This window comes from Saccostrea echinata, unplaced genomic scaffold, assembly GCF_033153115.1.
Source record: "Saccostrea echinata isolate AGI-Se365-2 ecotype Australia unplaced genomic scaffold, CSIRO_AGI_Sech_v1 ptg000052l, whole genome shotgun sequence".
Classification (NCBI taxonomy): Eukaryota; Metazoa; Mollusca; class Bivalvia; order Ostreida; family Ostreidae; genus Saccostrea; species Saccostrea echinata.
The window spans coordinates 15,469,973-15,495,126 of NW_026889801.1; the positions used below are offsets into that span (position 1 = coordinate 15,469,973).

Sequence of the window (25,154 nt, forward strand, 5' to 3'; positions counted from 1 at the left end):
TTCATAATTACTTTGCTAAGAAAAAAAATGATTCAAAAACAATATCTAAAGATCTGAAAGAGAACATGTTTTGCATCTTTCATAGGCAACTTCAAAGATTTAATTCAAAGTTCTTTAGACATTTTGACTTGCACTTACGATTGACAAGAAGAACATTCATAGAGGCGCTAGCGCAAACTTCGCCTAACGTTTCCGCTGAAATGGTATATAGCCCATAGTCTGATTCGGAGAAGTTTGAAAATACTACTTTCGGACGGAGGAAATCTGAAGAATCTTGTCTACAATTTTTCAGAGGATAAAATTCTTTTTCATTCTTATACCAAACGTATCTAACAAGTGGCCAGTCAGAGATGTGTATGTCTGCACAAAGAATTAAAGCTTTCCCCTCAAATTTTGATTTCAAGGAAACTCCAATAGCATCTGAAAATTAGAAAGCATATACGTTCTTAAGATTTTTTTTTCATATTATTAAAACAATATCCTGTAATACATATCAACGATAAAAATTGCTAAGACTGCCTGGTTTAGAAATCATTTTTAAATAAGTGTAAACGTACGAAATGTTTGCCTGAGGAAAGTTTTGTTGGGAATTTAATAAGAACTATATTTTCGCAAAGTTTCTAACAACCTGAACGTTTTCGAAAGAGGTGCTCTAATACAACAACAACAACAACAACAACAACAAAAGAAATTGTGAATAATTTTTGAAATAAATATCGCAAAATTTAACACCTTAAGAATTATCAGAATTACCGTCTATAGTAATACTAATACTTCTACAAAAAGAAAACGTTTGTTGCTTTACCTTTTGGAATTTCAAACAAGGCTGGTTCACTTAATAATGTCCCAAGATTACTTTTCACAACAGCCTGGTAGAGACCTTGATCATCTTTGTTTATGTTAAACACAACAAGAGTGGGTGTATTATATGAAGATTTTCCCAAATAATATTTACTAATATGTCTTTTATCTTTGAAGTCTATTTCCTTGTCATCCTTTAACCAACGAATGGTTTCAATCCTCACTGCTGACTGGATGTTGCAAATGAATTTTATTGATCTTCCAGGTTTGTTGAGAGTCATATCCACCTTAAATTTTTGGGTTGCTGTAGAAAATAAGAGAAGAACAAATTCGATGCGATTTTGATGTGACACAAAGTTACCAAGATTTTAGGGGCTGGGAGATGTATGTTCAATTCTTACATTGATAAAATTCAATGAGTTATCCCCTTTTGTTCAACCCAAATGTCGAATGATTAAAAAAGAAAGAAAAAAAAGATATAAAACACCGAAATATTCGGGCGAGGGATAGATTGACTGTGCTTAAAGATTATTCTAAGGATAGGTCACCTCATCCAGGGACAATCAAAACATATAAAACAAACGATTTTTTATTGACGTCAAATGGCAAAATTATAATTAAGAAAATTACATAGGCTAGAGCGAAACTCCCTGGGTTTTCCAAAAGATGTTATCCAGGTGACAATACTTTTAAAATTTGTCACTTTATAAGTCAAACCTTTTACTTTCTGAATTATTCGTCCGCCGAAACATGGCTGAAATATTGCCGACTTGGCGTTAAACAATAAACAATCAATCAATCAATCTGAATTATTCACACGTTTGGTTTTTGCAACTGTTATTGGGAAAATGAGGATTTTTTTAGTCATTATAATATAACAATCATCCCGTGCACATTTTCGTTGCAAAGGGAAAGTAATGTAATTCCTAAAAAAAGCCAGCCTGCACCTTATGAATCAGAGAACACTTCATGTCCTTTCAAACGCAGTAGGTCTCCATAGATTGCTTCATCGGAATTTGACATTCAATTTTGTAATTATAACATGTACATTTCAAATGTCAGACAGAGCAATTTTTTAAATATATTTATAGAATTTTTTTCTGGAAATCAGAGGACAGATTCTTATTTTCTTACCATTAGATCTAGGAGGTTTATTACATGTAATTGACAACATTTCGAGCACAAATTATTTTCTTGTAAAATCTACAATCAGATACCTCCAAGACCATGTCTTCATCTCTTTTAATTTCAAATCCTTACAGTGGGACAGACATACGGACGCCAGACAAAATGTGATCAGAGCTTTTAAGCTCAGGTGAGCTAAAAAAAAACAACTTTGGATTAAACTGTTAACCCGGGTTTTAGTTGGTAACAAATTAGGAAGATATTCATCTACAGGGTATGACATTTTTTAATATGTCATTTATTAGGAATGCATGGTTACATGTATTGCCCAGGTATAAGCAATCAGCATTAGCAAAAATGTGATCTACAACAATATAATACCCTACCTTTAGGAGCTTTTATCTCAATATCTTCACTCTTAACTACACCATCAACACTTTCCGAGATTAGAGAGTATTTCCCCTCGTCTGCATTTTCAAAATTTAATATTGTCAATGAAGGATTGTATTTGTCAGATTTGTTTTCTATGTATTTCATTACAATGTTTGAAATGAACAAATCCGTCCCGTTTTTCTGCCATCTTATACGCTTGATAGGCCATTTTGTCAAAATTTTTGCTTGAAGAACTATAGAACCATCTTCTCTATCAGGGGCACGAAGTACTGAAATCTTTGTACTTTCTGTGAAAAGAGAAAAAAATTATAACGTTCATTTGATTGAGTATGGATATAAATAAATAAATATAAGCCATGGTGTGTCACATGACATTGTGACAGTTAGAACAAGCTCACTATGCATGGAATTATAAACACTTTTAACATAGATTTGCCCCTTTATTTTAGCCCCTCACGTCACATTATTAATTGCATTTCCATAAAAGAGTCAACAAAATGCAAGTTTTAAACGACGCGCGTATAATCCACTCTCTGAAATTTCCATTAAAGCTGGATTGATTCCTTTTTTCCAAACAATTGATTTGATCACGGAAGAACGCAATTTCAGTAGGCATTTGCAAATAATAAATGAAAGTGATGCCAAAGTTACGAAGGAGAAAATTTCCAATATCATCAATGTTCACATTGATCTAACTGGTCTGAATTTTTTTTCAAAAACCTTTTAGAACTCCCTGTGCTTGTTTTTAAATTCTTTGGTTATAGGATATAAAATTCTTCAATGAAAAAAAATTAGATTACATTTAATGATAAGTTAACAACTTCATGTATATTTTCATAAAAATAGATATGCACATACCACAGGGCAAGGAAAAAAGCACTTCATCACTGATCCATATTTTGTCGTCGGTTTCTGCTTTCAATGCGTAAGACCCAACATCCATCTTCTCTAAATCATTTATCACTAGAAAGGGATGAGATGGATTCGATACATCTTCATAGAATTTTTCTGGATTTTCAGCCACTTGTACTTCATTTCCATTATGAATCCAGGATATGGCCTTAATCGGCAGGGAAGAACTCAATTCAGCAGACAAAGTCAAAGATCCATTCGCTTCATTGACTGCGAGCACTAGTTTAGCGTTTGCTGATTCTTAAATAAAGATTTATAGAAATGAGCGTGCAACAGAGTATCAAGAGTATTTCTTCACTCCTTCGACTAACGTGAAAAGTGTTCAATAGTAAAAAATGCAATACCACGTATAATAAACATAGCTTCATACCGCGGTCTAAATTCTTAACCAGAATGATATACTCGTGACAGCTTTTCAAAGAAGCTTACTGATCCTTTTTAATTTTTAATTACCTCTCTCATGTGTCCAGATATACAGAAGACTTTAAGGTGTATAGTGTACAATCCGTACGTAAGGAAACATCCGTTTTGTATCCTATATAACTACAGGCCTTTGCTCATTGTATAAACAAGCTGTGCGCCTAATTAATTAAACGAGCAAGAAAATTTACCACATCCTTTGTTAATTAAGTACTGGTCAATCTATCATGTCCCAAAGGACAGGGATAGTAGTTACTTAGTCTGTTTTTTTCTCTTTATCTTGAAGCGGCACATAGCAAAATTGCTCGAAATCGGATGATTTAAGTCAATAAAATATGTACAAAAGTTTTCGTTCTGCGAAAAATTGAATAGCATATATAGAAAAAGAGGCCTGCATGGGATCTTTTTACAACTTCTTTCAAATTCATGATATGCAGTCTATCAGGTTATTTGATTCCAACCTATAGCTAGTTTCTCTAAATTTCAAAACCTAAATATTTGAGAAAGTAAAATATTAGAAACTAAATTTTACATTTTCATGTAACATATTTGGTTTGATATGTACAATAAAACTGTTGGTTTTATAAAAAAGAAAGAATAAATTCTCGGTTTGTAATTAATTCTTCTGTAACATACCTTTCTGTTCTTGACTTTCTTTAGGAATCGTCAAACCAACCTTAATGAGAATTCTTTATTAATAATTCAAAAAATACTCTTTCATGCTTATAAATACAGTTTAAAGTTTTCATACTTGGCAATGAAAGGGCTTGTCGAAGGAAAACAATTTTTAAGGTAAAATATATCCCAGCAATGAACTTATGTAAAATAAAATTATATTATTATTAAATAGTGACATTTTTTTGGCTTTTATATCCTCTCGGCAATATACACCCCAATCATACAATTTATTTTATGATTGAATAAGTCCTATCTCTCTCTTTGGCTGCGATCCACCAATGTAGAGAAAACTACGTTATATTCACTTGCAAGTGACCTTCAAATATGAATATAAAGATTTATGTTCTCCATATTAGACTAAAAGAGATTGAGAAATTCCAAACTGATATTAAAAGCTTTAGAAAAAATTATTTCACTTGCATCTGCTTTCCACTCATATGATCATAACATTAAGGCACATAGGTGATGTGTGCGTGTGAGGGGGGGGGGGGGGTCCATGTAGGGGACACCTTTCTTTTGAGAATGTAAATTTAATTTCAATTTAAGCATATAAATGTTAAATGAAAGCTCCATTCCCCGTTTATTGACCTTAACATCCCACTAAATAAAATATTGAGTTGGGAGAATTCTCTCTTGGGGGAAGGGGAGTGTGTCAAAGATATTTTTTTCAATTTTTTTCCTTATAATGCCTTTTTTTCAAAATTGACCCTTTCATCGTGCCTTACAGTTTTTTTGATTAAACATTTTAAATAAACTGTTTATTTTATCGTGTTTCTCACATTATCTTTGGCTAGGACTTGAGTAAATGTAAAGGAGTAAAACTGCATGGATTGTCTAATGGGTTTTTATCATTTAATAATTGAATCATATAATAAAACAATTATTACAGTTTTTAGGTCAATAGGATTATTTAGCAACACTCGAAAAACAATATTCTCCTTGCTCCTCGGGCTTGGTTAATATTGTACTCCTCAGGTGTCTTAATCATCGTATTTACCTCAAAATCAGCAATAATTGTATATTATTGATACTGCAAAATTATACACATCCTCGATTTAAAAATTTTTTTTATAAAAATAACGAGTAAATTTCTATCAATCAAACTTTGATACAAATACTACATCTCACCATATATAACTATTCTTCGTTTTCGTGGACTATTAAAATACAATACGATTGACATACTAGCATCTCAAAATACAAAACGAAATCATTGTCCGCACAGTTTGTCTTTATTTTTGACATTTCATGGTCTCAGGTTTTTTTTTTTTAAATATTTTAGGTTCAAATAAAGCCCTCTTAGAAGGATTTGCTTTTACATAAGTGTCGTAGAGTTTGTATTGGACACTTTTAAATTGATTGAAAATGCACCTGTACTTACACGTAATAATAAAGAATGCATGACTTAAATAAAAAAGAAATAGGATAACATACCTTTGCATTTTTTTCTTGCAGAAACGCCCGAAATATTGAGATAGGAATGATATTGGTGCATTTGTCGAAATTGCCCCTGCATTTATTGAACTGCACTGTCTCTGTAGAAATGATATCATTGATACAATCTAGGCAAAGTCCATGCGAGCAAGCCATTCTAGTTACGAAAGCCTGAAAAGTTTGAAATATATTTTCAACCTCACATGGGAGTGAAGATATCTGAAATAAATTCTTCGAAAGAGATTCGATACATACAACAAACAGCTTGAGGGTTAGGTATCTAATGTTAACTTCATATTTTAACGTTCAGACAAAGCATATTTACCTTTTGCCTTTATATGAAAAATGTTACATACTTACGTATTTTTTGCAAAAACATAATTCCGATATATTTGCTCTCCGGAGAAAAATTTCAACCTGATTAAAAAAAAAAAAAAACTTTGAATAAAAGAGATACACAATTAATTTTGAATGACTAAATTCTTTTATCTCGGGGTTATTTTTCGATATCGCTGACACATAATATCTTACAGCCCAAGAAGCATACGTGAACATTCTATTGACAAATTATTCAGCATTTTTCTTGTTTAACATTTATGTCCAAAATATCAAATTTATATGATTTCTAAGATACTACAAACTTGAATAACCCTAGAGCCTTCATCATGTCAAATATGTATCGCAATGCAAATAAATTCCAAATAAACCTAATAACATTATTTCGTAACATTGTTCTGATATACAAAAAAATACGTTCATTACATTAACATTAAAGATAAATAACTCTACTTATCTCCTAAGAATCCCCAAAATGAAATCCTTCTGCGATTCAAAAATTCTTAAAAGCTTGTTTTTTTCTGTTTTCAGTAAATTTGCATTGAATCCTATGTATTGATCAGGTAGACGGAACACTCGGTAGTTTAATTCAGTATAAAATGACGGCCTTATAATTGATATAAAATATTTCAGCTAAATACTACCCAAAGATAGGTTATATTTGTTAACAAGGTAATCATATCGATCACGGAAATGCTGACTTAAAACGAAGATGTTGAAATCCCTGTAACATCAATTGATCTGTCAATGGCTTGCCTTGATGCAAGTACATATAGGTACTCAGAACATCCCATTGGGTAGTGAATAAGTTTGGATAAGTAAACGTCATGTGAAGGAGATAGCTGAATACTACTACATAAATAAAGAAAGTTAACGGCGAAATGCTGAATGTGATACACGCTATAAAATATCCAAATATGAAACAGATGTGGCAGGTTATGTCTGTCTTCTATTTCAAGTTAATTGGAGTGTATCAAGTTGACATATGAATAGAAGTAACTATTTTTAATTAATAAAAGGTCGTGGATTTAGATAAATGCCAGGTTGAAGCCCACAACAAGTGTTTTCCTCCCATGTAGAAAATTTTGATTAAATTCTGCTTCATTGGAATGTTACTGACTTTACGATTTATTTATATTCAATTTAATGTAGTGAAGGTAGACGTGGAAAACAATGTAGTAGATTACATTTTCCCTGTTCTTTCCATACAAATATCGCACTTTTATTCAGTTTGTGAATGCAAAATAATGAGTTTATACATCGATAAATTTTGCAAAAAGAACGTTAAATCTAATATTATTTTCATAATCAACTCTTTCCACTTATCATAATAATCTGTTTGTTGCCTTCTGCTCACAAATACATTGAACATTTAAAAAGCCAAATTAGGTCATTGTGCATTTTTTTGTTCTCAATAAATAGTAAAAAAATCAAATTTTTAACGGCAAATATATCTGTAACAGTTACATTTACCTTGCATGTAATAATAAATGTATCAAAATTTCAAGAATCGATATTATGGCATTCTTTTTTTTTTATTTTATTGTGTTTTTTTTATCAAGATAAAGGCAACAAAAGATATAATAAAAGCAGTCAGTTAGCATAATTTTAAGCGAAATCCCGCAAGAATATGCAATATTCATTTCAAGTTTCCGATTGTTTCTTAACATTGTATAACAAACTTTGAGTAAGGAAAATGTTTAGTTTCATCTCTACTTCTAAATAATAAATGTTTTGTTATATCTATATTGTTAACAAAACGCCAACATCTATGATTCTGCCAAACTATCAAAGGACGCAAGTGGCGTGGCAGAGGTTAATACTGACACGCATACACGGCTTGCATTGTTGCGTGATAATGGTCCAAACTTTTATTGTAGGAATTTCAGGCTAGCAAAACAAATATACAATATAAAACAGTTGAAAACTATAAAGTTTTATAATGAAGTTGTTCTCCCTGAAATATAGAGTATAAGATAGCTTATTCCATTTTGTTACCTTGTTCGACTTTCCAGTAAGAGTATCGATAAAGTCTTTTAAGGTTAGATATGGTGTTGAAATTTCACACTGCGGAACCAGACAAGGCATCTGTAACATGATGTTGTTACTGTGAAGAAAAGGTTTCCGTCCACTGCTTTTTCTATTGTTTGACAAACAACTCAGGCAAAAAATATGGTGTGATGCACATGATGTATTTCGAACTCTAGGCTACAAGACAAGATGTATTTTTAAATAAAAACACTAAATTTTAGCAACAGTAAATTGAAAGATGCGTAGGTGCATAAGTCTCGTAATCTTGGCGGAGGGCTAAATGCATATTAAAATTTTGGAACTACCATGATAAGAGAGGAGCATTTAAAAGATGTATATATAGTTAAAATATGACCAATTACGAACAATTGTAAGGTGGGAACCATCGATTCAGGAGCCATGAATTTCATCATCTTGGTAAAATATTTCTTTATGATCATGCAAACAGTTTATCTTGAAATTTTCACTCACATAGAGATGTCATTATATACATGTATCGGTAAAGATATTTTAATTGAGACTTTACTCGGCAGTCAGGGCCATTGGTCAGTGGGGGTTCTTTATCGTTGAAACGCCTACCATGACAAGAGACCACTGTTTTAAGGTCTCATCCAAAAGACCCTTTACTCTCACTTCAACATGTACATCGCTTGGCATAGGAACAATTGCCACCCTTTTTTATCAACTTAAGTCAGTCGCGGACAGGGAATGAGCCCAAGACCTTTCGATCACAGAGCGAGTGAGCTACAGTGGAAGATTTTTGAGGATGAATTTTATTTTCAAAGCATTTTCAATTTTCAACATAATTTTGTGTTGATGGCTAGATTGAGTAGATCTGATTTAAACAATCTTTTGTAAAAGACTTAACTGTTTATCATAATTGAATTGCTGTAAATAAATGAGTAATGAAGAAACAAAAAAAGATGTAATAAATTCTGCATAAATGACAATTTTAGGCTAACCTTACAGCTTGAATTATAGACCAGATAGACAGAACTGTTGCAATGCTAAAGTTATATGTGCATTATCAGGTGTAATAAATCAAACAGTATGATGTCATAGTTTTGTTTTTGTTTTTTTTTTTTTTTTTTTTTTTTTTTTATACAAAAACTGTTATTAATAAAATTCATACCCAATTGAAAAGTCGCCCGCGTGGCGCAGTGGTAAGAGCGTCTGCTCTAGAGTCGTGGAGACCGGTCCTTCGGATGAGACCGTATAAACCGAGGTCCCGTGTCGCAGTAGGTGCTATCACGAAAAAATCCCTCACTGCTCAATGGTAATTAGTGTCGAGTATAGGTCAAAATCTGTAGTCCTCAAGGGGCAAGTGGTGGCGTCTCCATATGAGTGAAAAATTTCTCGAGAGGGACGTTAAAAAACAAACAAACAATACAAAAAATATCTTTTCGAAGACTGCTTTTCAGTACGTTTATCGAAAAATATTGATAAAAAAAAAAGAAATTTTGAAAATGTATATTGTCTTTATTTAATCAATTTTTCAATCTTGAAAAATGTTGCTACGGGCAAAAACTTCTCTTTTTGTATTCTTATTTAGACCTTTTCTTTATTATAATTTCAATGCAAAATGGTTTCTCTGATATTCACAATTTAATCATAGATTTCTAAAGAAGCAATTATTTTGAAACTTTCAGCATAAGACTTATGTATTTAAACCAGTTTTTATATAATTTTTATAATACTGTTAACTAAAAATGTACGATTTTTTAATGCTGATATATAATTCTGTTTATTTATGTATACCATCTCTAAAAAAAACTATGCGACCGATATATTTTTGCAATTATTAGTTAATTTAATATACGAGTATATTCAGTGAAAATAAAAGCAGTTTTACTACTTTGAACCATTAAAATTGTGAGGGTGGAAATACCTTAAGAAAAAATGCTGTCATCTGACAATTGCATTTGTATTGATAGTGTTAATTGAAAAACTATCCTTACTTTGTGCACAATTGCTTTACTCATGGTGACAAATGATATAATATTTTGGCAATAAAAGACTTTTTAGTTTTACTAACCTTTAGTTTACAATTAGCAAAAATCGTCTTTAAAAAACATAAATATTAGTCAGACCTGCCTCAGATTTGCTATTATTTTTACATTTGAAGCATTCTTTAGTCGATATTTCGAGGATAAATGCTGCCTAAAGATAAAACAAAATACATTTTCTACTTCAAAAAATAAATGTTACCTGAAAAATCAGATTTTCTTTAATGAGATATGATTTTTTTTTATATTTCTCTGAAAAAAATTACAAAAATATCAACTTCAATTAATTCAAACAAAATCCCGCAATGAGTTACAAATTTTGATTTTTATAATGCCCATGTTAGTTTTTTCAGCAGAAAATAGCCCAGCAATATCATCATTTCAATTCACGGTTTATGTACTAGTTAAAATGATTTAGTTTACATATAACAGATTAAGAAATAAATTAGTCCATGGATCAATTTGGCATTGAATTTGACATGACTTTGAAAAAAATTCCAAAAATTATTTCCATCCATATGTATACATTTCGTCAATATGAGGTATGTAAGCTTGAAAGGGTTCAAACAGATTATCTCTCACATACACATGTACGTACAGGTGCTTACAGACAGAGAACTAAATAGATGGAAAAAACAATGTCAATTACAAGACTTGTACTCTTAAGACAAAGTCATATAGTCGTTTCAAAAAACAAAAAACAAACAAACAAAATGTAATGTTTCCAGATTTTGCTCCAAATGGCTCAAATAAAACTTATCTACATTTCTTTATTCCTTGACAAATCATGGTTTATGCATATGAAAAATTGCGACGCTCAGCTTTAAGAAATGAACTTACCGATAGGACAGAACGAGATAAATTATACAGATAGTCCTCTAAAATGCTTTCCTTGATTGTTGTTTGGCATAGAGTCCCCGTACATCGAAACACTTTCTTGCCAGAAAGAGTATGCCTGGTCTCGATATTATTTTTCAGCTTCGTTTGTATACATGAGTAACAGAATCCATGTCCGCAAGGTTTCAAAGCAAGGACTACCTAGAGGCAAAATATTTGTAATTTAGCTCAGGAAAAAGCTCTCAGTAAGCAAAACTAATATTTATACAGTTACAATTTCTACAATCTTATTTCAAATCAATTAGCAATATATGTGGAATATTCTTTTTTCAAAGTTTCATTGTAATTAGACCAGGCTTGGAGAGACTGATTTCCATTGTCAGCGCCTTGATTATCACCTCCTGGAATTCGGGAAAGCAGGCTAGTGGTCGGAATCTGAAGCACCTCAGAAATATAAACAGCATGAGGTCTTTTAGGTTGTTCATCATTTCATCAGATTTTGACGATTGGAAATTGAAGTTTCAAAACTATTTGTAAGTGTCTTAAATTCTGGTTTTGTTGAAACATGGGCATTCTAGTAGTAATAAGATATTTGATGTATCCAAGGTAAATGCGCATTTCTCCAAACTCTATATGATAAAAGTCTTTGATACCGTAAACTTAAATCAGGCAAACATTGGTTGTTACGTGTCATGGTTACCATAGCAATATGTCCTAAAGTTAAAAAAATGGCATTTTTCAACATGTTCAGAGTCCCATAGTTAACTTTTGCAGCAAAGCAAACAAGTGGCAATGACTGTTTCTGAAAGTTGAAGGCCTGACGTCTTTAATGCATGATAAACATGTTTGGTAAATCAACTATAGCAAATCAAAGTTCCAAAGTTTTTCACTATAGTAAATCAAAGTATCAAAGTTTTTACTACAGTAAATGAAAGTTTCAAAGATTTTACTATAGTTAACCAAAGTTTCAAAATTTTCACTATAGTAAATCAAAGTATCAACGTTTTTACTATATTAAATCAAAGTTTCAAAGTTTTCACTATAGTAAATCAAAGTATCAAATATTTTACTATAGTAAATCAAAGTGTCAAAGTATCATTATACTATTTTAATGTTTTCACAATAGTTTATCAACTTATTTAAGTATTTAAATAATTTGTTGCTTATTTTGCCGTTTTTTAAGGGGATGGTGTTGGGGTTGGGTGGAGGCTGGGGGTTGTTGTACACGTTAATTTAAATTTACAAATTAGTTAATTCAAATGCAATATTAACATTTATAAATTTAAAAAAAAACATTTTTACTGAAGTTGATGGATAAGGTATTTTGGTTCTAAATGACGCGACTTTTATTGTCCTTTTTCCATAAAAAAAGACTTTCATTACATCTGCATTGAAAAGTTCTCTGAAGCTTTTATGAATTTTGAACATTTAATATCATAAAATATCAAGAATGAGAATCAAAAACACAGTTCCATGGGTTTTTCTACAGTAAATCAAAGTATCAAAGTTTTCACTAAAGTTAATCAAAGTTCCAAAGTTTTCACTATAGTAAATCATAGTTCCAAAGATTTTACTACACTAAGTTTTTACTTTGATACTATAGTTAACAATGGTAAACTATAGTTAACTATAGTTTTCTATAGTATTGTTTTTTTGTTAGGGTAATTTTCACATTTAAAAAAAATCAATTTAAATTCTTCAAATAGAGCGTTGCTATGGAAATTAACCGCAAAAATATGCATAAAAATCTTTTTTTTTATGATTGAAACTTACCTGACTTTCAATTTTGACTACCAACCAATCTCTAACTGGATGCAAAAAGCTGGCACATATTGATATAAAGTTAAAAAAAATCGAGTATTCTCCCTTCTTGGTAACCATAGCAACGGTGTTGTATTTTTCATCAAACTTTATCAATATGTGATATTCTACTTTAGTTCTACCAGATACGTACTATTCAAGGTGAGTCAAATAACACGTTTCTTGATTAAAAGGTTAGTAAATTCCTAAAGCAGCAAAAAATATCACTTTTAACAACTGGTACGTTGTTTCCATGATTACATTGCAAAGTAACAATTAATCACATTTTTTCTTATGCTGTCTGTGTTGCAAGGTCCTAAGGATGTATATGTGCCAGTCATGAATTTTGTTGTTTTTTCCTCAAGATAGTAGCATTAACCAAATCTTAGCAACATATTTTGCATGGTTTCACTCTGTTACCATGACAACCATGAAAGTTATTTTTAGAATAATATTGCCTATACCTAATTACATAAAATCAAATATTTTATTTGTTTTTCTTGGGTTGTTGATTGAGTTTGATTAACTAATATCTGTCATTTAAACAATAAAATGCTTTCTTTGGTTGTTAGTACGGGAATTAATGTCGCAGCTGTTGCAGAAAAAATACATAACCCGCGTAAGCGGGTTATGTAAATTTTTTTTCTGCAATAGCTGCGACATAAGTTCCCGTACTAACAAACAAAGGAAGTCATTTTATTGTTTATATTTATATCTGTATAAAAAAAACAATCAAAGTATTATTAAACATGTTAAATATTGTATTATAGAAGTGTATGTCATTGTATGTATAATTGATGGAACAGCCGTTGCTGAAGAAATCTATGCAGATAGCTTGCTTAGTGTTGTTTACTCTGTGATAAACGGCAATGGGTTTCTTAAGAAATAAAGGAAATAATATTCAATGGATGTAAATATTAGTGAATATTTAACGTTTTTCAGCAATTTTCAGCATCTAAAATGTAATCCTAAATGCACCCATGGTTACCACTTACTTAGAGATATATTCTAAATAGTTTATTTTTAGTATAGGCGGCAAAAAAGTGCATGTTTTGTGAGAATAGTTTTTTTTTCTTAGTCTTTATTAAGGCTTCATAAAAATTCAAAGTAGATGAAAATCTCAATGTCAAGTTGTAATAATGGGCAAAGTTTCATCTAAGTCGGTGACCATGCGTTGCAAAAAATGTGGTTACAGAGAATCGCTAATAATTAGTTAAATGAAACAAAATGAAAACACCTGTTTAAATTTTCAGTTTTTTGCAGAGAACTTTTTCCTTTACTTGTAATGAAATTCTGAACACGGAAAATGTGTTAAGAAATGTGTCTTTCATCTAAACAGACTTTTTACCGTGCAAAAATAAATTAGTATGCATTTGTAACATAATAGTCTTACTGATCTATGAATACACTGTAGATTTTAAAATAATTTTAAATTATTATTGCTTTATTATTGTGTTTAAATTTGTCAAAACCTTATTACAGTTACGTTTTATGATAAAAGAAGGGGTATATATTTTCTGGTCAGAAACCTTACCTTTAAGGATATATATTTTGGGCTTTTTTTCATTTAAAAAAAATGCAGTTTGAATGATTTTTAGGGAAAAGCATTACTTTCTCCAGATATTCTGTTGAATGGGGAACTACTTCAATAAAAGACCTATGTCTGTTAGGAAAAAGATAATGATTTTAATTGATTACAAAATTTCACTGTACCTTTTGCTTGCAAGGAAATTGGCATTCTTGTATCTTTGGAAGTTCCAACGATTTCCACATCTAAAATATTGACAATGAATATATGTACGTAATCATATCAAATGAAATGTTTCTACATGTAATTGGAAAAGCTTACTGTTATAAAATTAATTAGTTATTATATTAGATTAAAAGAATAAATCATCAGCCAATAATTGTAAGCCATTTAACAATAACCCGTACGCGTGTTTGAATGGGTTTGGGAAGATGTGGATCAGTTGGCCGATTGAAATCCTTATCAACTGAGTTGAATATTTTAGGCATTTATTTTGCCGAGAAATTGTAATGTACACTACATTTCATAATCATAGAGATACGTTTTATGAGTTCACTGGAATAAATATAAACATTTACTTTTTAATACATTATGCATGTATCTTCTTTCATTTACCATTCATAAATTTTTGAGTTTCAGAAATCCATATGAATGTGAGATGACTTTTTATTATCTAGTTAATTAATATTCTATAATAAACAACTACTAAAAGTCAAAAAAAAAATTAACATTCAACATCTAGGCGTTTTATTGAACGCTGAGTTTGCATCACGTATACGAATACGTCCCTAAACATTTCGAATACGAGCAAGCAATATCGAACGCCCCGTTATAAAAAAAATACCAACCGCTCAAAGGCAATATTTATGAAAAGTAGTGGCAGAGAAATAAGATATTATGTCTATTTTCATGCAAAATTTTAATTATTTTCTTATAATTTAGCACCTATTAGCCTCAATAAAAACCTCAGTAAGTTAATCATAATGCTTGTTAGGGTCAATGGAATATTGTGATACTGATAATGAACACTTACAGGAAGGACGCGGATATTAGACAGTTACATTTGAATACCGATAATGAAAGATTTTCATTAATTTTGACTTATTCTATTTAAATGATTAATACAAATCAATGGAAAATGTTTTAGTTATATAATAAGGAATTGTTGAAATTATATTGGTGAATATTATTGGCACTCGTTGGCTGTACAAATGCACTTGCAAGCTCGTTCATTTGTGCGGTCAACTCGTGTCAATATCCACCAATAATTATAAGTTTAATAACCCTAAATATTTGCTGGCTTACAATTACTGAACATTTAAGTAGCCCCAAATAAAACTGAATATTAGAAAAATATATACATCTCAGTCGGAATTTTGACCCCCATCCCTCCCTCCCGCGGAGGAATACAAAAATTCGAGAATCCAATATTGATTCTATTTACTCAATGAATCAATTAATTGGTACTTCAGGGATCGATTTAAAAGATCATATATATATATATATATATATATATATATATATATATATATATATATATATATATATATATATATATATATATATATATCGAGGGTAACCTATGTTTCATCAAGTTCTAATGACTGCGACCAAAAAAAAGGGGGGGGGGGAGCTTCGCCAAAAATTGCCTATACATCTGCATTTCAATGAACTGAAATGTTTTAAGAACTCTGATATATAACGTAAATAATTTTTTTAAAGCAAAATATTTTTGCTAGCTTGGAATTTTTCATCTGTATAAATTTGTAGATCTAACAATGTTTTCGTCCCACATCTGAAAGACGCTTGAGAAACGTGACTTAAGGAGAAAGGGGAGGGAGGGGGTGATTTTTCGCAATAAATTCAAATCGGCTCCTTCAAAAAAATTACAAAAAATTATCAAGATTACTTTTGTAACCAGTCACATGAAAAAAGTATTTTATCAAAAATTAAACGGTAGGTTTTTTTCATAAACAAATATTTAAATAAAAAAAAAATACGCTTTTTTAAGGCTTAAATGAAACATAGTTTTTCAGTTTAAGTTCTTCAAAAAATATTTTGCCAATGTGTACCTCTACAAAAATACTCTATTTGTGTGGTTAATGGTAATATGAATGAATCAATGAAATTTGACAGCCAGACTAGCTGAACTTTTTTGATTATCAAGGATTTTATAGCTAACCGATTGAAAATTTCTTCTCCGCGTGAATAACCAAAGGGGGGGGGGGTAACTTTTGGAACTTCCTGTCCAAATACGACTCAAACGATTTTGTCCAAAATGTGCATACGCATTGTATATATATAGTCATGTATAATATATACAAAAATAGCGAAAATTAAACGACAGGAAATTTTTGGTGGTGGGTTTGTTGTACGTCCTTAAGATATAACTCGCATGTTGACATAAATAAGTTGCATGTTGACATAAATAAGTTGCATGTTAACATAAATAAGTTGCATGTCAACATAATTATGTTGCATGTTAACATACATAAGTCGCATGTTGACATAAATATCTTACATGTTAACATAATTATCTTGCATATAAACATAAATAAGTCGCATATCAACATAATTCTGTTGCATCTTGCATGTTTGATGTCAGATACTGGCGTTAGTAAGTAAATTAAAGTTATATTCTCTAAAAAGATTGGTTACGTGCTAAGCATGTTGACATATTTTTTTGCATGCAGACATAATTACCTTGCATGTTGACATATTTTTCTATTGAAATTCAAGTTTGAAATTCATGTTCAATCCACCTCAGCTAAGCTAGAACGCACGGTGTTACTGATTGACCCAGAAGACAAATAATTTCAATTTCGGTATAGTTTGAATTTTATATAAATCAGAAATTTCTGCCCTGTGTTTTAAAGAAATATAAAGGGACAAATATTTGATTTCTGTTTGGTATATGTATGTGTGTGTTCGGGGGGGGGGGGGGGGGCAACCATTTTGGAAATAAATAAAATAGTTGTCAAACATTTTTCAGTGAGGACGAAACTAAAAAAAGCTCTTGAAATAAGAAATAAATATATTCTGTCATGTGAAGGCATGATCTGACTGGACAATTTTTGACAGCCCCCCTTCTAGAATCCTAGAATCCTCTGAAAAAATAATGGCGGTCCTCTGAAAAAAATAATCTATGTCTTCTACGACTTTTACGTGCATGTCCTTAAACTTATAGGTTAAAAACTCATATAAATATGAATTTCAAACTTATATCTGGGAATTGAAATTATTTGTCTTTTGCATCATACATTCACACTTTGCTTTTGAAAGCAGCTTAGGTGGATTGCAAATGAATTTCAAACTAGAATTTCAATCCAATGTTTTCTAGGACGTCCGTGTCGAATTGTACCCGCCCATTTCATTGTTTATCATTAAATATTTTGATTGTAACTGATGGAAATGACTAAGCTGCATCTTTCCAATCTTGCCAGTTCATGTTCCGCGGTCTTATTTTACTGATAAACGTATGTAAATACGTCAGTTTTCTCACTGCTGTGTGGCTGCTTTCTTGGACCATGCATCACACTGGTTATATGAAATCCATTATAAAAATGATTTCTTTTCTGTTTTCTTTTTTTTTTTCCATTTTGAAGCATATAATCATCGTTGATTCATTTATGTGTCCTTGTGAGTGCAGTTGTTTATCTTTTCATCTTTTGAATACATTATACATGTATCTCTTCATATACATACCTCTATGGCTTGAATCTCCTTATAACATGCATCGACTTCTGTATTGCTGATTATTGTTGTGCAACCTAGTACATTACATGTTCTTTGATTGCTTTTAGAATCTATTCTTTGGAGACATTGGAGACAGAACAAATGTCCACATTTCCCTCGGTAGTGTGCCTTTATAAATTAGAAAATCTTAATTTACTTTTTCTTATCAATTTCATCGTTAATCTTTTCAATATATTATGTAATTATGTTAATATATGTTATATCAAAAAATATACCAATGATTTATATTTGCATCTTATAATGTCTAATATAGAATTCTCATAATTACGTTACTCCATATATGATATTTTGGTTCAGAAACAAAAAGATTTACCTCTTGTTTACAGCATTGCATGCAATAAAACTACAAATAAGATGTAAAATAGTTCAGAGATACAAGTATATAATATGGAAGATCATTCTACTTGAATATACTTTTCAATTTTTTTTAAATCACTTACAAAAAAAAAAGAAGCTAGATTCATTGTATGCATAAAATGAACCTGTCCTTATACCAAATTATTTACTATGACCCTACGTCCCATTTCAAAAATCACTGTAAAGTGAAAACTTTGTGATTCCATCTCCTACAACAAAGTTTTCTTTAACATTGGCAACAACTTTTCACTGGGTGGAGCTATGGCTTTCATACTTCGATTTTTGATAACCGGTTACTCGCTTACTTTTCCGATCGAGTAACCGGTTACTCGGATGGCTTTTCTTTAGAAATCGAAACATTCCTGTTTGCGGTATATATACTCAGCTGTAATATATATTGCATGTAATGTCGTTACAATTTCTATATTTATCTTAGCATTTGTTTATCGGTATATAGAAAACACAAATGCACTGCATATAAACTTTATTCATAATTACGAACACTATCTTCTAAAAAAAAATGTTCTCGAAGACTCGTAATCTTTGGTTGTTTTGTACTTACATATCGCTGTTTCACAGTTAAACTTCAGTCTGAAGTGGTTTAGTATATTAGTTGTCCCACCTGTGTATGCTAATTCCGTTTCACATAACCCGTGTATGCTAATTCCATTTCACATCATTTACACCTCAGGGATTTAAATTCAGCCATTCTTTTAAAAAATATTTCCATGCCTTCGATGCATGTGGCGGCATCTTCTTTAATATTTTACTGCGGACTAGCACTGGTTTATGTGAGGTAATTATAATCAAATCTTAACCTTCTTGTATACAACTCGGCAATCAAAGCAATCAATTGCAATAAATTAAACTGTGAAATACTAATCAAAACAAATTGATCACATTTGTGGAACGCTAGGTCGATACTTACGTTATATAACGGTAAGTAAAATGGGGACATTAGGAACAAAATACATTATTCCTACTGATTTTCTTTATAAAAATCAATATATAAGAGAAACCCAGTAGCAGATTTACCAACCGATTATCCGGCTAACCGGGTACTCGTTGACAACACTAGTACCAACATAATTGACCTCTTGACCTTGACCTTGGAGTTTGACCCACTCTTGGAAAATTGTACCAAACTTTAACCTTGGCGATAACTTTTGAACAGTAGGTGCTTGGGCTTTCATACTTTACATGTGTGTTTTTTGTGACAAGACCTTTCACGGGATATAAATATTTTTGCCCTTTTGATTTTGACTTTTGAGTTTAATCCACATTTTAAAAAAATTAACCTTTGCCATAAATTTAATTTCAACAGTTATTACTGAGGCCTATAAATTTTTCATGTGTATTCTCGGTGACAAGACCTTCCTTTTGACACCAACAATTTTGACCTTGAACTTTGAGTATGACCTACGTTTGAAAAACCTTAACCTTGGTCAAAACTTTTGATTAATTAGAACTAAGGCTTAAATATTTCAAATGTGTATTTCTGAAGACAAAGCATTCCCTGGGTACATTTAATTTTACCCTATGACCTTGACCTTGGAATTTGACCGTTATTTATAAAACATTAACCTTGGCCATAATTTTTGAATGGTTGGTGCTTGGGCTTTAATATTTCACAAGAATTTTCATTGAGACAAGTCCTTTCTTTGTGTAACAAAATTTTAAATCTCTTGACCTTGGAGTTTGACTTGCATTTGAGAAACTTAACCCTCACCAAAAGCTGCCACACAAACACATCTTGTTCAAGTTAGATTATCATGGTCATTGAAAATTACATATATGTTTTGCTAAAGGCTGTTTTCATAGAATCAGTACAACTCGCCCCCAAGACAAGTCGCCCCCAGCACTATTAAAGACAGCTCGCCCCCAATTTAGGACAACTCGCCCCCACTCAAGACAGCTCGCCCCCATTATAGAGACAACTCGCCCCCATTATTTTTTCTTGTGAATTGCAAGGGAAAAAATAACTGTTATTCAATTAAGTATATTTTATATGCAAATTTAAATCACAATCAATATTTACGATTGTAATAGGTTGTTTATTTTTTTTATGCATTCACATCATATTTTTGTATAAGAACACAATATATGCATAAAAAGATTTTTCATAATATCCATGCTTTCTTAAATTTAATTCTTATGAAATAGAGTGAATAAATGCATTTTGATTTTTCATATTTTTTTTTTAATTTATATTTATAAAATATGTCTATTTTAAAAGAGCACCGGCATTGTCCTCAGTGTTAAAACATCTTAATTATTTAATGACGAAATTAACGTTTAACTGACGGCTTTAAGACAGTATCTATATTTTTGCCTGTATACAAAAAAATGTTTAATTTGATTTTTGATAGTGGAGTCATTCCAGACGAATGGCTCACAGGTATTGTCAAACCGACTTTCAAAAATAAAGGCGACCCAACAAATTCAGAAAATTATCGTCAAATAACACTTTTAAGTTGTCTTGGTAAGCTTTTTACCTCCATTTTATGTAAACGTTTGGAATGCTATGTAGAGAATTTAAACCTTATAAGTGAAAGTCAAACTGGCTTCAGGAAAGGGTATTCGACCTTAGATAATATACTGACTTTACATTTTCTTACAAACATGGTTATGTCTTTCAAAAAGAAACTTTTCTGTGCTTTTGTTGACTTTAAACAGGCATTCGACACGATGTGGAGAAATGAGCTTTGGTACAAATTGTTAAATAATGGCATTAGTGGTAAATGTTTTACATTTATAAAAAATATGTATAATGGAGTTAAGTCCCTTGTGACTATGAATGGTTTTTCATCTGAGTTTTACAACTGTAACATTGGTGTACGCCAAGGAGAAAATTTATCGCCTCTCTTGTTTTCTATGTATATTAATGATTTAGAAGAATTTCTCACTTGTAAAAATGTGCATGCGCTATCCTTTAATGCAAGCAGTTCAAACACTGTAGAAAACCAATTTTGGCTGTATTTTAAATTATTTATTTTGTTCTATGCTGACGATACAGTTATGATGTCTGAGTCTGCTGAGGGTTTGCAATACGCTCTTAATGAGTTTCATTCGTGTTGTTTACAATGGAAAATGAATGTCAATGTAGACAAAACAAAAATTATGAAAGGCCCATCTGTAAAAAATGTATTCTACTACAATAATTCTGTTATTGAAATTGTGAACGAATTTAAATACCTAGGTATACTATTTTCCCGATCTGGTTCATTTTGTAAGGCTAAAAAACATTTATGTGAGCAAGCTCAAAAAGCCATGTATGGTGTTATACGAAAAATTAGACAATTTAATTTACTAGTAGATTGCCAGCTTGATTTGTTCGATAAAGTTTTCACACCAGTACTTTTGTATGGATGTGAGATATGGGGTTTTGAGAACATTGAAATAATTGAACGCGTTCATCTTAAATTTTTGAAATATATTTTTAATCTAAATAGTAGTACTCCTAGTTATATGGTTTATGGCGAAACGGGTCGATTCCCTTTGTATATAACGGTGTATATAAGAATGATATCCCACTGGGCAAAATTACTGGTAAGCCCTGAAAATAAGATTGTTTATGTTACATATAAGAATTTATTTGAACAGTTTTGTTCAGGAAGTCATAAGAACCCTTGGATTTTATGCATTAAGAATATACTTGATACTTGTGGCTTCTCAAATATATGGAATGAACAGACCTTTTTAAATATAAAATGGCTCAAAACTATAGCTGAACAACGTCTTAAAGATCAGTACATACAGAAATGGCAAAGTGACATGCGCGATTCGTCTAAAGGTCATATGTACAGTATCTTCAAAACAGAATTTGGATATGAAAAATATTTAGACTTACTACCTAAAATATTTAGAACAATTTTAATTAAATTAAGAACAGCAAATCATCGTCTCCTAGTTGAGACTGGGAGGTGGTTTGGAATTCCCAAAAATGATAGACTCTGTAATATCTGTAGTAATGGACAAATAGCAGATGAGTATCACTATATTTTAGAATGTCAATTTTCTCAGAATGCAGAAAAAAGTATCTACCTAGTAAATATTGTAATAGACCAAATTTCTACAAATTCTCAGAATTGTTGTCAACTGCTGACTCCAAGGTATTAATCAAACTATGCAGCTACATAGATAGGGTATATGAACAAGTCTGTCCTCCATAATAATAATAATAATAATTATTATTATTATTATTATTATTATTATTATTATTATTTTCTGTTACTTTATAATTTGAATGTAATGAATGGTATTTCCGCCATTTCACGTGTATCTTGTATATTGTTTTTGTATATATATTGTACATAGAACCCCATGTACCATTAATTGGTTTGAGTGAATAAATTGAACTTGAACTTGAAGAAACTTATGATAATGATTATTACTAATTAAATGAAAACATCAGAAAAAAAATTTAATGACACCCCAAAGCTAACAATTAATTTGGATACTTCAAAGTGACGACTAATTAGAACATGCAAGCTCCGAAAATTGCGTATATTTAGTTGTTTTAAAAAATTGGCGTGCCGTATCCAAGCTCCGAAGCAGCTTCAACGTGATGAAGAATTAAAGCATGCAAGCTCTGAAAATTACGTATATTTATAGAAAACAGAAGTCAATTAAGGGATTAAGTGTCCATCTCTGACTGTGCCTCGGGTAGGATTAAGGATATGTAGAATTTTTAGAATTAATCACATTTGTCGAAATATACGAAAAGTTCTTATAACAATTTACACGGAGTCCGAAAAGTTAATTATCACAGTAATTTATAATAAGTCCAAAAAGTCGTATTTTACACCGTAACATATATATATATATATATATATATATATATATATATATATATATATATATATATATATATATATATATATATATATATATATATATATATATAATGCCAGTACCGACAAAAGATATTAGTGTTAAATTATTTGTGTTGTGTTTTATTTTCAATAAAATTGAGAAATTTTATTTTCAGTTGTTTGTTTTAACTTTCTAGGAACATACTTAAATTCAAATATCTATATAATATATTTAATATTTGTTGGTTTCTTAAACTGGGGGGGGGGGGGGCGTGTTGTTTTAAATGGGGGCGAGCTGTCCTGTATTGGGGCGAGTTGTCCTAAATAGGGGCGAGTTGTCTTGGGGGCGACCTGTCTTGGGGGCGAGTTGTCCAGCATTCGTTTTCATGAAATGCTGATCACAGTGAAACACGTGTTAAATTAATTAAAAAAAGAATACAGAATCATCTTTAGAAAAGTCCATAAGTGTGTGTATTGCTTACAACTTCGGCCAAGGTATTTATCAAAGTTTGTGGCGTTGTCCAAGATGAGAATTCTCTAAAACACCTAACACACTCAGGACAAGCGAAAACTGTTATTTTTGAATCATCTTCATCAACAACAAATGCGTTGGAGGATTTTAGGCAGCATGCACACACCATGTGGGAGCATCTTTGGAAGAAAAACTTCACCTATAAAAGGCATGCACGTTCATATTTTAAGACACGCAATAAATTTTTGTCACAACGCTATTTTAAATTAAAAGAAAAGAAAAGGGGAGACATACCAACAATTTTAACTTCTATTGTCATGATATCATCAACTTTAAATCTAATCACTATATTGAAAACTATAATAGTTTATTCCAACATTTTTATTATTAAGATTTTTTTTTTCAAATTATGCTTAGACGAAAACAACTGAGCACTGAGCTCACTAATAGATACCCCGCCTGCCATATGATTATAATTGCAAAGTCCATGTCTTGCTCCGGGAGACCCGAAATAAGAGGCAGATCAAAAAAGAAAAATAGGAGGTGCACAATGGCATTATGTAAAAAAGAATCTGTGAAAGTATAATTAAATTTTATTCAGTGGTAAACAAACAAACATAAAATGAAAGAATATGATAAATATTTTAAAGATTTGTGAACCATCACTAAGGGTAAATGGGATCACTTAGTTTAGATAATTTTCTCTTCAACACTCAAGTCATTAGGGGAAAAAAAAACCAGCCAATCACACATGTACCTATATATTTGTCTGTCTACATGTTGCTGTCTGTCCGTCTAGCTGTCTGTCTGTCTGCCTGAGAGAATGGTTGTTGCCTACCTAAGACCTAATTTTCATGTATTTACCTCTCTATTACATCCAGCAAATATACATCGTAAGGTACCATGAGTTTTAACAAAAATGGATTGTTGTCGAAATTCAACCTGCATTATTACTGAAAAATAATCAATAAAATTCATTTTAAGAAGTAGTCTTGAAGGAATATGACATAAAAAAGTTAGCATAATTCTTCTTACATATATAAAGTGTGCAAAGGGAATTTAACTTTAGTCGGCATTATGTACAATATGAATCTTATGAATCAATATGAGGACGTAATTTTAAATATATACTTGCCTGTTTTTCCATCAACCTAGCTTTCGATCTCGTAATATGTTCAAAGTTTGTATGTCCACACCATAAAACTGGAACCTTTTATCGAAATGGAATAAAAAAAAATAAAATGATATGAAACATTAAGTTACATAAACTTAAAGCTTCTTATAGGGTATCTGAGCTAAAAAGAAACAAAACGAGATTGGGTGTAGATATACAAGATATATGCTTTGTACATCAAAATTGAAATTTTCATCGATTTGAAAATACTAGATAGATCTAATACAGGGAGTTAACCTTACAGCAACAAAAAGTGGGTTTAGTTTGGGCAGCCATCCTT

The 25,154-nt window shown here is 31.0% G+C and overlaps 2 protein-coding genes and 1 long non-coding RNA gene across 3 annotated transcripts; all 3 read right to left on the reverse strand.

Moving 5' to 3' along the window:
- Nucleotides 1-1,600: 1,600 nt before the first annotated feature.
- On the reverse strand, nucleotides 1,601-3,591 carry LOC133203989 (uncharacterized). Its single transcript, XM_061339779.1, has 4 exons — nucleotides 3,576-3,591; nucleotides 3,178-3,471; nucleotides 2,313-2,606; nucleotides 1,601-1,635 (listed from the first exon to the last, which is right to left on the reverse strand). Exons 1-4 carry the CDS (start codon nucleotides 3,589-3,591, stop codon nucleotides 1,601-1,603), a joined length of 639 nt encoding a protein of 212 aa, XP_061195763.1.
- Nucleotides 3,592-5,762: 2,171 nt separating this feature from the next.
- LOC133204168 (uncharacterized) lies at nucleotides 5,763-8,303 on the reverse strand. The gene is made up of 3 exons (XR_009723568.1): nucleotides 8,098-8,303; nucleotides 6,124-6,180; nucleotides 5,763-5,934 (listed from the first exon to the last, which is right to left on the reverse strand). It is a non-coding gene; the product is annotated as an uncharacterized LOC133204168 (long non-coding RNA).
- A 1,891-nt stretch (nucleotides 8,304-10,194) lies between these two features.
- Nucleotides 10,195-23,887, reverse strand: LOC133203990 (uncharacterized). Its single transcript, XM_061339780.1, has 6 exons — nucleotides 23,711-23,887; nucleotides 18,371-18,400; nucleotides 18,007-18,165; nucleotides 14,487-14,546; nucleotides 10,973-11,174; nucleotides 10,195-10,286 (listed from the first exon to the last, which is right to left on the reverse strand). The coding sequence occupies exons 1-6, from the start codon at nucleotides 23,867-23,869 to the stop codon at nucleotides 10,195-10,197; spliced, it is 702 nt and encodes a 233-aa protein (XP_061195764.1). The 5' UTR covers nucleotides 23,870-23,887.
- Nucleotides 23,888-25,154: the final 1,267 nt, after the last annotated feature.

What these genes read in the sequence shown, in the direction of transcription:
- LOC133203989 (XM_061339779.1), bottom strand. An exon ending in GCTTTTTTCCTTGCCCTGTG is followed by an intron (nt 2,607 to 3,177) that starts GTATGTGCATAT and finishes CTCTTTTCACAG; the next exon opens with AAAGTACAAAGATTTCAGTA. An exon ending in TGAGATAAAAGCTCCTAAAG is followed by an intron (nt 1,636 to 2,312) that starts GTAGGGTATTAT and finishes TCCCAATAACAG; the next exon opens with TTGCAAAAACCAAACGTGTG.
- LOC133203990 (XM_061339780.1), bottom strand. Translation starts at nt 23,869, where the DNA reads ATGGTGTGTGCATGCTGCCTAAAATCCTCCAACGCATTTGTTGTTGAT. An exon ending in AGGAGATTCAAGCCATAGAG is followed by an intron (nt 14,547 to 18,006) that starts GTATGTATATGA and finishes TCAATATTTTAG; the next exon opens with ATGTGGAAATCGTTGGAACT. An exon ending in AATTTCCTTGCAAGCAAAAG is followed by an intron (nt 11,175 to 14,486) that starts GTACAGTGAAAT and finishes TTTTGCCTCTAG; the next exon opens with GTAGTCCTTGCTTTGAAACC.